Source organism: Nanorana parkeri, unplaced genomic scaffold, assembly GCF_000935625.1.
Source record: "Nanorana parkeri isolate BGI_ZX_2015 unplaced genomic scaffold, ASM93562v1 scaffold573, whole genome shotgun sequence".
NCBI classification, from domain to species: Eukaryota; Metazoa; Chordata; class Amphibia; order Anura; family Dicroglossidae; genus Nanorana; species Nanorana parkeri.
The window spans coordinates 193,141-206,989 of NW_017306841.1; the positions used below are offsets into that span (position 1 = coordinate 193,141).

General features: G+C 42.9%; 1 protein-coding gene across 2 annotated transcripts in view; it reads right to left on the minus strand.

Moving 5' to 3' along the window:
• The window catches only part of ATAD3A (ATPase family, AAA domain containing 3A), a 64,167-nt gene that overhangs the window by 6,232 nt on the left and 44,086 nt on the right, over window positions 1-13,849 (minus strand). For both annotated transcript variants that reach the window (XM_018562360.1, XM_018562359.1), the window contains 2 exons: window positions 9,914-10,081; window positions 7,743-7,851 (listed from right to left, as the gene is read on the minus strand). In XM_018562360.1, coding sequence (XP_018417862.1) covers window positions 7,743-7,851; window positions 9,914-10,081 — 277 coding nt within the window. The remainder of the gene's footprint in view (window positions 1-7,742; window positions 7,852-9,913; window positions 10,082-13,849) is intronic.

The window sequence follows — 13,849 nt, forward strand, 5'->3', positions numbered from 1 at the left end:
CCCTCAGAGCTTACAATCTAAGGTTCCCATCTTGCGCACATACAGGGCCAATTTAGGCAGGAGCCAATTTACCTTTCTACATAATATTGTGCTGCTACATTACAGTGTTCCAGTACAATCACTGAACATTATATGAAGCTGGTACCACCATCACTGTAGAAAAACAAACCTGTGCTTCTACTATCACTGTACATAACAGGGTGCCACCATCTTTGTACATAATAATGTGCTACCACTATGACTGTACATAATACCATGTTACCACTATCACTGTACTGTGAAAACACTGTCCCTGTACACCATACTGTGCTACCACTATGACGGTACATAATATTATGCTGCTACCACCATCTTTGTACACAATACTGTGCTACCACTATGACGGTACATAATATGCTGCTACCACCATCATTGTACATAATACTGTGCTACAACAATCACTATATGTAATATTGTGCTGCCGTTATCGATGTACATAATGCTATGCGAATACCATCACTGTACATAATTCTTCGCTAATGTCATACTGTACATAACACAATGTTAATTTGATTACTGAACATTGTGACCATTTTGATCTACATCTGAGGCATGGCTACTATAACTAATGCACATATTCTGGTCATACTACCACTGGGTATACTAGTGGGTACTGACCATTCTAGTGCTGTACACATTAGTAAGCTTGATACTGCATAATCCTTGGCAATGGCAAGACCACCATTGTACATAATGCTTTTGCTAAATGTTTTATTAGGATTGATGTACACATGACTGAACTGTTGTGACAGCTGCACCGGTACTACTTCCACCATATAAAACAGGATCTGAACACCAACACAACAGCATTAAATCTTGGTGAATCAGATGTTGTACATGCAACAAAAAAGGCATAGATGGTCACTGTTCCCATTGATTTATATCAACATGACAGTGGTCACTGCTACTCCCTTTTTACATGGTTCTGGGCATCAATACTGTTTTACAAATTCTAGAACCTTTCTTTTAACACATTTCTGGACTTGCGGCAATTGTACATAATATGGAACATTACTACTGCCATGGCCACCAAGTATTGGCTATTAACACTTCATACGTTTCTAAGCAATACTGCTACCACTGTACTTACATTACCGGAAGATTCCTTTGACCAGCTAGTTCTGGGGCTCTCCAATGACTAGCAGGTTACTGGTTACAGGAAAGGTGGTCAGGGAGGATATCAATACCAAACCCATGGGCACTTTATTTGGGAATTCAGGTGTCAGGCAACCGATTCTAAGAGTGTGAAGGTATTTTAAAGCTGCTTTCCAGGAAAACAGATAAATATACAGCTCAAGTGCAGATATGGCAACAGTTTTACTGCCATTCTGCTTAGCCAGTCTTGTGATTCTTAGACTCCTTCCATATTTCATAGCCAGGCAAGTGAAAAACACATTTACTTATTCCGTTTTTACAGCTTCCTGCGTCACCTCCTGCCTGCTGGACGATGAATTTGCGTTGCGGTGCTTATTTACAGTCATACAAGGCTAAAAGCAGATGTAAGCACTTTAAAATACTGTGGTCATCTTATTGGCCATGTAATGTAACTGGATGTACGAATCACAAGTCTGGCTGAACAGAGATTACTCTAATTTTTGCAAATGTGTATAAAGACGGCCAGTGTTATGATGAACATGTTAGACTTCATCATGGTAACATGAAGGAAGCCTGCCTGCCTGACTTCCTCCAAAACTGACATTTCAATAGTTCTGGCAAGTGGAACCACATACTGGCTTCTTCCATTCTGAGGGTTCCTCTGATGAGATTTCAAATGGAATTGCAAATTTCACCCAACTGCAGCAACCACTACATAGGTATTGAAGTTAACAGTACAGGGAGTACCCCCATCATTGTAATGACCATGCAGGATTGACCAACGCTCGGAAAATCCTGTGTTGAACAATATGAATTCCTCAATATCACTTGTCAAGGTTATACATCACTCATGCCACCCCCCACACACCAAATTGTCCTTGAATTGAGCAATGTCAGTGGAGAAAGGGTGGTGCCTAGGAACAGGGAAGTAGTACAAAACGAAGCAGATTGAAAGATGCTCGCAGCCCCCCCGCCAGCAGCAAACGAGTTAACATTTACATATTTGTTTTAAGAGCTGCAGTGTCTGACAGCATTACCAACGGAGCTTAATACCTATAAATTGCTCATCCCTCACATGTCATCAGCAAACCCCTGCATCTCGCCGCTGAACACTGCCATGCTTTGCGCTTGGCTGCTTTTCTGAATGACTTTCTAAAAATAGCAGAGCTGCGGGGTCCCTGCCTGCCAGGGGAGGTGGTGGTGGTGAAAGGGAGGGGAGGAATGAGAACGGATGACGGAGAAGCGGGGAGAGCGGCTGCCCCTGCTGAGAGTTGCTGGCGCACTTAAAACCGGCATCGCGCCTCATTCATATTCATACCTCTTTATCTCCCCCTGCGGACACGTTAACCCATTTCCGCAGACTTGGCTGACAAAGCAACTCTTCAGGCGCACGCTGGAAGGCGAGATACCCTTTAACAAGGTTACCCTCTCGGCAGAGACCGGGAGAAGGGTCACTGGAGGTTACCGTGGCAGAGTTCATGAATTTATCAGGACAGGTTTCAGTCCCTGCTGGATACGCGGGAATTCGCCTGTTTCTTAATTCACTCTGCGCTACTAAATAATGCAACACTTACTAGTAGACATGGATAGACATTCATTCCAAGAAGTAATACGACTTCCATGTATATGCTACTACAAATCAGTGAATGAATGTATAGAGGGTATTGCAGCACTATGGTTCCTGAAGCATTTACCACCTTCAATGGGTCATTAACTCAATAATTCAGCTTCTCCCCATGTTTATGGGCATTTCCTTTAGTTCTCCAATCTCTATCCAAAAACATTCTAACAAATTTCAATTCACTTATAGCACCAGCATACTCCATGGTGTTTCAGAGGGTATACAGTATAACATCAGGTCCTGGTCCTAAGGAGCTTACAATCTAACACACATGGTCATTGTTTTGTGCAAATGGATTAACACTGAAATATGTTTTTATTGTGGAAAAATTAATTGCAGATAAAAAAGGGACTGGTAGGGCCTCGTGGGCTGAGTAAGCTGCTGTTTTTTATATCAACAAGGCATAAATAAACTCTGTTCCTGTCTATCTGGAAATTTGGGGTTTTCCCACCCACTTTTGGGTTTTCCAGCGCCTCCTGTTATAATCTACATAATATACAATAAAAGAAATTCCAGCAGGGAGAGTAGGAGCCCATCATAATGGACTGCAAAAACAGAGAATATACCAATAGATTCCCAGAGAAAGAAGAAACTACGGAAGATTTTATAGGGGAGTCCCAGACAGGGCTTTTAAAACTTTTAAAAAGAGAACTATAGCCAAACCTTTTTTGGCCATAGTTCCCTTTAGGGTCACAGGAGGACATTTACCAATGTCCTCCTGTGACCCAAAACTCAGCATATAGCAGGCTATTGCCCACTATATGCTGACAGCACAGAGCCGTGCTGCAGCCGGGACAGATTGACAATATTGTTAGGATCCACCCCACTACCTGATTGGCAGTTGGCTCTGCCTCTCTAGAGCCAGCTGTGCCCGCCCCCTCCCCTTTCTGTCTCTCCAATGAGCACTGGAGGAACAGAGAGGGGAGTGGGGAATGCCTGCAGGGAGCGGTGACTGACGGTCACCGCTCTCTGCAGAGAGAAGATCATGAACTGAGCGATCAGCAGTATGTGATCGCTTAGTTCTCGATCAATAGACCCGACATATGACAGCTTCAGTGTCATACGTCGCCGCTAAGTATTGCGTTAAGTGCATTTCACTCATCCCGTAATTCTTCTTTATTACTTTGGACTTGGTGTACTGCAGGATTTTCTGTTCAGACTGTGGTTTATGCTTCAGGGTGAGCGAGGACAAGCCTGTCTGGTGTACAGCACCCAGTGGTCAAGGAGGTCGGCTAGTTTGAGGAGCGGCAAATACTTCCTCGTGCAGGTATAAGAAAGGGTCAGGTCCTTAAACCTTCTAGCAGCTAATAACCAAAATATCAGTCTTGGGAAGAGTGACCCTTTAACTGCAAGTAAAAACTTAAAGTGGGCAAAGTGAAAAAATTAAGCACAGTAAAGATTTAATCAATATACAGGACACACGGCAAATAAAGGTAGACAAAAAAAAAAGAAAAAAAAGGTGAACTTGAGCTTTAAAGACCGCTCATTCTCCATAGCAACAGAAAATGTCAGAGCTTCCTCTCCCCAGAAGCCCCATTAGAAATCCTTGTTCCGCTCTGTAGCTTCACCCCTGAACTGGACATCTGCTGCAGAGACTAGGATGAGCAGGGAAGAAAAAAAAAAATTACATCTCCTTGCCATCCGGCAGAAGCCTGAGAAAATGCAGAGCAGCCTGTGGGGAGACAGTCAATGCAAACCCTTATATTCAATGCGCTAGCATGGATACCGCCTGCTCTACAGCCCTCGCTAATGCAAATGGTTAACCACCCAGCAGAGATAATGGTCTTGAACACTGCTCTGCAGTCATTTTCCCCAATTTGTCACACAAGCTGAGCTGTCGCGGCTCAATCAGGCGACGCGCTGGTGTTTTGAGCTCTCTCCTGCTTCTAATACCATTATTTGGTTCGGTATTTTTCTACAAGGGATGCAGAAACATGCAGAAATAATGGGTAAGGCTGAAATGCATCTGCAAATGGGTCCTAATTAGAGTGACATACGCGGCCTCGGTGCCACGGGTGGAGGTAGAGACAAATGTTAGAGCAAGCTGCTACTGCAGCATCCTTCTCTTAAATACTAAAAACAAGATCTTTAAAAGGCAACAAAGTGAAATGTAAAGTGGCCCCGGTCACTGAAATTTAAATGTTACACAAATCAATAGGGTCCATGCGGGATAGGGCAGCGCAACGGCTTAGAACCTCTGTCATATAGAACTGGGGGTCCCCAATTCAAGTCCCAGTTAGGACACTACCTGCATGGAGTTTGCATGTTCTTCCTGTGCTTGAGTGGGTTTCCTCCAGGTATTCCGCTTTCCCCTACACTCCAAAGACATGCTGATGGACTGATTTAGACAGGAGCCAAATAACAATAATAAGAAATAGGGACATTAGATTGTAAGCTCCTTGAGGGCAGGGACTGATGTAAATGCTTAGTATGCAAAGCCCTGTGTAAATTGTTGGCGCTCTATAAATGCCAATAATAAAAAGAAATGGACTTTGGCTGTCAGCCTTATGGATTTCTGCTGTTCCTAGCATTGTGAAAACACACAAGACAGACCCTGTTTGGTAGGCTTGCAGTGAGAAAAAAGAATTGGCAAATTACATTATCCCCTTAAAAGGTCAACGCGTCTTATCTGCTTCTTTAGGAACGTTATAGAGAATACGTGCTCAAAAGCGTCACTTATCTGGTCTGTATATTGGTATATGACGTAGTAAAAGTAAAATACAGTTATGTTGATCCCCTTATGGATAGACAAGGCAGGTGCCATAGAGGACAATAAAAAAAAAAAAATGTCCATTGTGAAATAAAAACACTTTGTCATGTTGTAGTTGATGAGCAAAAGGGAGGCAAAATAAAAAGGTCCTCAAATATCCTGCCACTCCGAAAAGTAATTTTAAATATAGCAATAATTAAAAATGTATGGAAAAGAAAAAGAAACATTTAAATACTTATTACTTTGCTTTTACCTGCATTTATTATTCATTCACATGCCTCTAAATTTGCTTGAAGAGTTGTTGACTGCAAAAGGATTAATTCCCTAGCACAGCCCCCTCCCTCCTCTGGAAGTTTCTAATCTCTGTGTTGGCCAAGCTCCTCTACCCCTTCCCACATAACCATTCATGTAGCTGCTGGGGGAGGAGTGAAGGGCAATACTATACAGTGTCACTGGAGTGACAGCAATGAGCCTGCTGGGGCTGCTGGCATCACATCCAAGGTGACCGTGCCCAATAGCAGTCTCATTCCACAAGGGAGGCTTTTACAGGTAAATAAAGTACTTTAAATGCACATACAACCTTATGAGAAGATTTTTGTTGAAATTAATGGTCTGGAAACGGGGTCTTTTTAAATATAATAAACCATCCCAAATAAGCTATTCAAGGAATGATCACACTTTGTTAGCATAAATAATTATAAAACATGTATAAAACCAAGACTACAGTGCCGAGTATGCCAGAAGCCACTGACAACCGTCCCTCGTATCTAGTGACTGACCGGCATGAGCAAGGAGGTTATAGCTAAAAATCAACAGAAACGGTGAACAGCTCAACTGTTTCCCACCCTGATGGGCAGATTGCTTTCTCCCGTTTCCCGCCCCGCAGATTGCTTTCTCCCGTTTCCCGCCCCGCAGATTGCTTACTCCCGTTTCCCGCCCCGCAGATTGCTTACTCCCGTTTCCCGCCCCGCAGATTGCTTACTCCCGTGGCCCGCCCCGCAGATTGCTTACTCCCGTCTTCAAGACAGTCAAATCATAGATGTGAACTGCACCACTGAAATGGTTACAGAAATGCCCATGTGTTTTACATGCAGTTTAGGGCAAACATGTGGATACATCAAATTTGATCGACTAACATCATCGTAAGGTAGTTCATAAACTTTCGTTCCAACATCAGTGCAGGCCAGGTCTTTCTCAGAACAGCAACGAATTGCTTTCTCGACACTGACTGCTGGGAAGGAGGTAGCAGAGCTTGTGCACAAGTGACATTGCACCCAACTTTATGGCAACAGCGTCTTCACCAGTACCCTTCACCCCTTCTGCGTGGTCACTGGCAGAAACGGGAACTAGTGAAATCTTCCCAAGAGACTTCTAATGGAGGGTAAACCCCAATTGGTGTCTGGCCTACTCACGTAAAAGTAAGCCTTCAAATACAGGGTCAAGCTACAGTACTGGCACATCTCTAGACCTGGAAAGCCCTCTCGGCAGCCACAGACCAGAGTTTTGGCTGTAAAGCACTTTAAGCGAACCAAGGATCTTCCAGACTCAACCAGCGTGTTTTTTTTTTTTTTTATGGAGGTCAGCAATAAAACATGTTAAAGGGGAACTATGAGATGAGTGATTTCCACTCACCTCATAGTTCTAGCCGACCTGTGACAATGAGACTGTCACAGGTCGGCTCAGTAGATCGGGAGGTGAGCGAACACATACCAGGTTCGCTCACCTCTCGATCCTGTCGCGGCTCTCTGCCGTGACAGGGGCTGGATTCCCCTCTCCGATCTGCCAGCGCTGACTGGCGGAACGGACGGGGGAGGGCACAGCTGGCTCTGCCTCTAGATAGGCAGAGCCAGCTGTCACTCATGCAGCTGGGCGGATCCCGTCAGCTAAATCGGAATCCGCTCCGGCGTCTCAGTATACCGCGAGCTGTAGCTCGCGGTATACTGAGCTTAGGGTAACGGGAGGACGCTAGTTTGTGTCCTCCCGTTACCCTAAGGAGAACTATGGGGAAAAACACTGACCCCATAGTTCTCCTTTAAGAAAAAAATTGCAACATGCCTCTGCAATACATGCACATTGCCACGTTTCATCCCTTTAAACCTTTCACTGCCACAGAGGCATGTAATATTTGAAGATTGAACATAAACTCAATTAAATCAGCTCAGAGATTTTACAGGAATTGTACCCGAGAAGGAAACCTAGAGCCTGTGGCTCTATGATAATCCATACCCTAGGCTTTATAAAGTCCAGCCCAGAAATCATTACACTATTGCCACTTACCTGCCAAGCAACACCCAGTTTGGAGATCTCTCTGCCAGACATGCCTTCGGTGATTTTCGCCAGCTCTGAACATTTTTTCCCATAGTCAAACTGAGCGACTTTCAAACGCCTACAGGAAAGAACATGAAGCAGACTGTTAGAAAAGCCGAGGGGTGATCTAATGCACTGCAAAAAATGAGCTAATGGAGCACTTTTCTTTACGACGGAGAACGTACACAGCGCAGGACAATGGCTCTGAGGCCTGCAGGTACAAATCTGAATGTCGCAGGAGAACTGAAAAGCTATTACACAATCATGAAACTGAGCTCTTTATTCACACGGCAATTTGAGGCACCACAGTTCCTATTAATGTACGTGGTAGTCAAAACGTCAAAAAAAGGTTAATGCCTAAAAACAAATCTCTGTAAATATTCGAAAATTGCAGCCTTATTTATAATGCTTTAATTTCTACCCATTGGGATGACAATGTAAAAAATAAATAAATTTAAAAAAAGCTCATCATGCTCTCCAGATGGTATACATACATCCTACCTACAAGAGGACTGCATCATTAGTATAACGGGTTTCATTAAAGTGCAGTGTGATAGATAGAAGCCCAAGTTGGATTTTAACTGCTATCCAGTGCTCCTATGAGAGATTTCCCTTCATGTATTGTCACAGTGACAACAGTTCTACTAGACAAGAAGTGAAGGAAAATCTGCAACAGGGATGCAGACAGTAATAAAAAAAAAAAAAAAAAAAGGAGGTAATGTGGGTGCAAGACTACCTCGGACTCATTTATGGTGAAAGTCTGGGACTGGTAAGGAGAAATCCCAAGACACCAGCAAAAACCCAAACCCCTCCCGACTATTCAAAACTGAAAAATAACATTTTAGCTGGACATGCATTTAAATTTTGTGTTTTTTTTTTCTTGCCATGCTATTTTATGAAAAAAAAAAAAAAATCCCTATCTTCAGTTAGAATTCTGTCCTATAAGAATAAACCCCATTTATGTCTCCACTAATGATAATACTTCTCCCCGTTTCCTTCTCTGGGCTAACATGACCCATTTGTCAACGGTCAGTAAAAGGTGTGAACAGCTATAAGTTAGGCCAGTGGTCCCCAACCCCACCGACCGGTACCGGTCCGTGGATCAAATGGTACCGGGCCGCCCAAGGAACATTAAATTATTTCCATTTTATTTACTGTGGTGTATTTCTCTCGGGTTTGTCCGACTTTCCAGGACGAGAGGTTAACCGGGAGCTGAGAGACGTCACCTAAAGCCGCACCAATACCGTGCATGCGCAAAATATCGTGATATCGGGGCGGTTTTAGGTGACGCCTGGAGCTGAGCGGCTGCAAGCGGCAGTGGTGTTGTAGCTTTGGTAAAGAGAAGTTGTGTATCGCTCTTCTCTGTTCACCGGTACTTTCTCTTGTTTAACAGTGCTTAATGTACGTGTATATTGTGTTTGCTCAAATTTAACCCACAAATTAGCAACAATGAGTTCGAAACAGACGTCGTTAGAAAGTTTCCTTGGGAAAAAGAAAAGGCCCAGTGAAGAGACAGAAGAAGGGCCTTCAACATCAAAGAAACATGTAACTTTTGACAATACCATGAGTCCTACTTGAAATATGGATTTATCGGGACAGGTGATTCCAATCTAAAATATAAACAATCAACGTCCCCCCCTCAGCGGGCCGCGGTAAAATTATCAAACGTTGAAGGTGATTCCAATCTAAAATATAAAAAATAAAAAAATCAACGTCCCCCCCTCAGCGGGCCGCGGTAAAATGATCAACCGTTGACCGGTCCGCGGCGATAAAATAGTTGGGGAGCACTGAGTTAGGCAACCCAGAAGCAAATTCTAGCCATGGCTGAAAGGTTTGTATGAGGAAGTGGGCATTGGACCTTCATAGATTTTTACTGCTGCCTTTTCAGTTAGGACAGTGAGCAAGGGGCTGACCCAGGAAGCTGTAATGCTAAAGCAGGAAATAGAAGAAAAAGCTACAGAGAATGCAATAGACATAAAAGCATTAAAAAGATCACCAGTTCTATGCAGCATTAAAAAAAAAAAAACCCTTCTCGCTTTTCCTTTCTTTTCAAATTGGCTAAGTATTAGTTTAGGACCTGAGATGTTTGCCTCCAATGTCTGAATACAATCAGCCTACTTGGTAACATTGTCGACACTTACTGCTTGCCCTCGCTTGCGGGTTTTAAGACGTATTTATCAAAGTAAAGCCGGACCAGGCGCTCCCTCTCGTCCAGTCCAGGAAGTTGGAAGTTGACAATTTCATCTATACGATCGTTGATGGCCCAGTCAAACTGTTCTGGCTGATTACTGGCCAGCACCAACATAAACCTGAAAGAGGAAAGAGCGATACACTTTAATGAGCAAGTACCGTTAACCAAACCACAAGTCACCATCGGATTGTACAAACTCTTGTAGATCCACCAACTACACTGTGCACGCAATTGGACAAATAGTATTCTCAGTATTCATTTTATTGAATACTGTACAACATTTTTTTAAAGGGTTTTCTTTTTTCAATTTTAAACATTAACAAAACGAACAACAAAAGGGTAAAAACAAACAAAAACAGGGGTAAACAAAAACATGTAACAAATACACAGTGACACAAATACAGGATTACACTGTGAATGAGAACAATTAAAAGCCACACACACACTTTCCCATCTCATATAAACACAACCCAGATAACAGAGCGCCAGAGATGAAAGATACGGAACCCCTTAGAGTAACAATTCAAACCAAGACATTGTGCAGCCAAACGTGGATGATCTTTGCAGGGCAAACCCTTGTAGTATAGAGAAATTTAAACTTGGGCAGGGCCTCTTTAGCCAGTTTTATAAAACCGAAGTGTTCTTTGTTGAGTGGTAGAGGGTCCTTCCAATGAAGAAAAATAGTTTTTCTGGCATGAAGCCAATAAAACAGAAAAGGACTCTGGGGTAGGTGCCTGGGAAAATGTCTGCTATGGCTCTCAGAAGCAATGACAAGCATCAATGGGGCCATAAGGGCCCATTTACACCAGGCGCTGCGCTACATCACATCCCGGCACATTTAAAAAAATTGTTTTTGTTCTATGGCATGCTGTAAGGTGGTAGTACCGCATCATCTCCCGCTGTGCTGCAAGAAAGTACTGCATGCAGTACTCCTTCCAGAGTACACCACCGCAACATGGTAGTGTGAACATTGCCCATCTGTGACAAGGCAAACTGCCTTGGCTTGCGTTGGGGCTGCACTGCAAAAAACGGCCTGTTGTGAATTCACCCTAAAGCTGTACAATGCTCTTTGTCGAGCATAACAGATATACTCACCCGAACTTTGGCTGCTAGACCAGTCCCTGCAGTCTCTCTTCCCCTCCACTCTGGCGATGAAATGTCCCTCAGCATCCTCACCTCCAATACACTGTATAGGTTGTGATGACTCATGGGTTCTTAGGGGGGGTGTTGACCAGTCTAGCAGGCAGGCAGGCAGGCAGGACAAAGGTTCGGGTGACTAGGTCTTGGATATTTTATACCCTAGATGAAAACAAGCACTTAACCCTCGCAGTGCCGGGACAAACCCACAACATGGCATGACACTTTCTTCTCTCTGGGGTTCTTCTTTAAAGAGACACACAAAGTAGCTGTAGAGAAACCAATCCACTACCATGTCACATTCTCTCATGATGGAAAAATGGCAAGGAAGTATTGAATTGCTTCTACGACAAACACAGACTGTTCTTGTTTCAGACACAGTGATAAATAATGCCAGTCTTTGCTGCTGAGTCAATATCATAAATCATCCCTCCTGAATTTATGGTGCTCTCTGCTGCTTTAAAAAGTACAGAGTCTTCTATAAATTCAAAAGGATCACCCGAGACAGCCAATGGAAGGGGCGGCTGGAAACTAACTTATTGACTGAAGCTTTCTTGAACAAAAAAAAAATGCATTTACAATTATTTATATAGCGCTAACATATTCCACAGCGCTGTACAATCGTTTAGACAAGAAACACAGACAAGCATCATTGACATACAGAAACAGTAGGTGAGGAGGAACCTGCCCAAATTTAAACTAAAAACATCATCTGAATATTGTTTTTCCCCTGAATAAGATTGGTTTGGTTGTGTGTTCTTGAGTTTCTTAGTTATACTTTGACACATTATATAATAAGAAGAATATATAAATCTAAAAAAAATGATTTGCAACTTGTATAAATACATCATTTTTACTGGCCCCCAATGCTACCTCTCCCAACCCGAGTGCTTCTGTGCAGGGGGCTTTAAGGGGCCGATATAAAGTTAAAGTACTTACACAGGTTGCTTTTGGAAAAGAAAAGCCATAGCTACATTTACATGTCTACATGTCGTTTATATCAGCCTGGAGTTTAGCTTTAAATAGGATCTGCAGTTTTCTCCAGGCAATTTCCATGCCGGGTCTAACCCACAAACTCTCACTTCCGTTCAGACTCCATGAGGCTTCTTTGCATATTGTTGGACTTTAGAAAGGCAGCGAAGAAAGAATGCAGCAATCGAGCTCCATCATACGGACATAAAGCTCTTTTGAGCATTCCCTGCCCTCCAATATGTGGAATACCCCTTTAAATCAAGTCATTCTCTAACAGCAGTCCACTATTTCCAGTTGTGTATTAATACCAACAAATTAGGAACATGAACGAAAAGGGAAAAAAAAATAAAAAATTCTATAATTAGGAGGCGAGGTATCTTTTTATAGCTCTGACCTAGAGAAAGTTTTTTTTTTTTTTTACAAGGTCTATTACAGAAGTAAAAGGATATTCGATATTAAAAGCAAAAAATCCCCCACCCCTAAGACTTTGGCAGTCACTTCTGCTAATTGAATTACATCATTATTGAATTAGGACATCCAGAATGGTAAATGAAGTACCACAAGCATGGACTGAGGGGGGGGGAGCGTGTGTGTGAATCTTCACACAGAAACCATTACAATAGGCAAAATTAGCATTTACCCCAACATTCCGTTAACCCCTTTGTGACCAGGGGTGTTTTAGATCTTTGACCAAGCACTCCCAGCTGGGTGAGCTACTGCCCCTTCCCATAATCACCTTGTGGGGTGCAGCAAGGCAGCAAACCCCACTCCTTGGACAGTATGGCCAACGTACCTCTAGTACAGGCCTTCTTAAACTTTCTCCACTCGTGACCCCTTTTAGGCTGAGGAAATTTTTAGGGGACCCCAGCATCGGACGGTGTCTCTCCCCTCTTTCCCTCAACGTCGGAGTCCATTTACCCGATGTGACCCCGTCTTTTATATTTTATAAAAAAATAGGGTAATAATAAATGTTTCCTAACATAAATCAGGAGAAAGTGTTTTTTTTTTGTTTTTAATTTTCAGTACTATTTTCGTTATATAGTAAGAAATAAATCCCCCCAGTGGTGATTAAATACCACCAAAATAAAGCTCTATCTGTCCCCAAACAATGGTATAAAATTCATTTCAGTACAGCGTTGCATGACTGAATAAATGTCAAAGTACTGCAGCGCTGAATACTAAAAAATGGCCTGGACAGGAAGGGGTGTAAACACCGCGGTCATCGAGTGGTTAACAACCAAACTGTCATTTTCTCACACTGTAAATGACAAAAATTGAACCTTAGATTGGTTGCTATCGGCAACACATACCTATACTTGATCTTTGCACTTGGAAGGTAACGTTGGGCCTAATACATGAGATGTCTATCAAAGATAAACACCCTTGTTGCCTATAGCAACCAACCAGTTTGTTGACTTGTTTTATATCCTGAGCTGTAAAATAGACAGCAAGGGGATCTATGGTTGCTACGGGCAACAGGCAACTTCTACCAAATACACACTTCATGTAACCGGCCTATAAGAAGTGTTTCAAAAGACTCCAAACGCCGTCATTTCTCACACTGTACTTTAGAAGCCGAACCTCTTACTGGCCGTTATTGGCAACACGATGTTGTATATATTCACCATGAGACGTGGAAGAGAACACAGGGCCGGATACAGTCAATGTCTGCTAATGAGAAATGGCCAGAATGCCTTCAGCAACCAGAAAGCTTCCTTATGTGTTTTCAAACCTGGGCTGTACAATAGACAGCAGGAGGCTCTGTGGTTGCTATGGG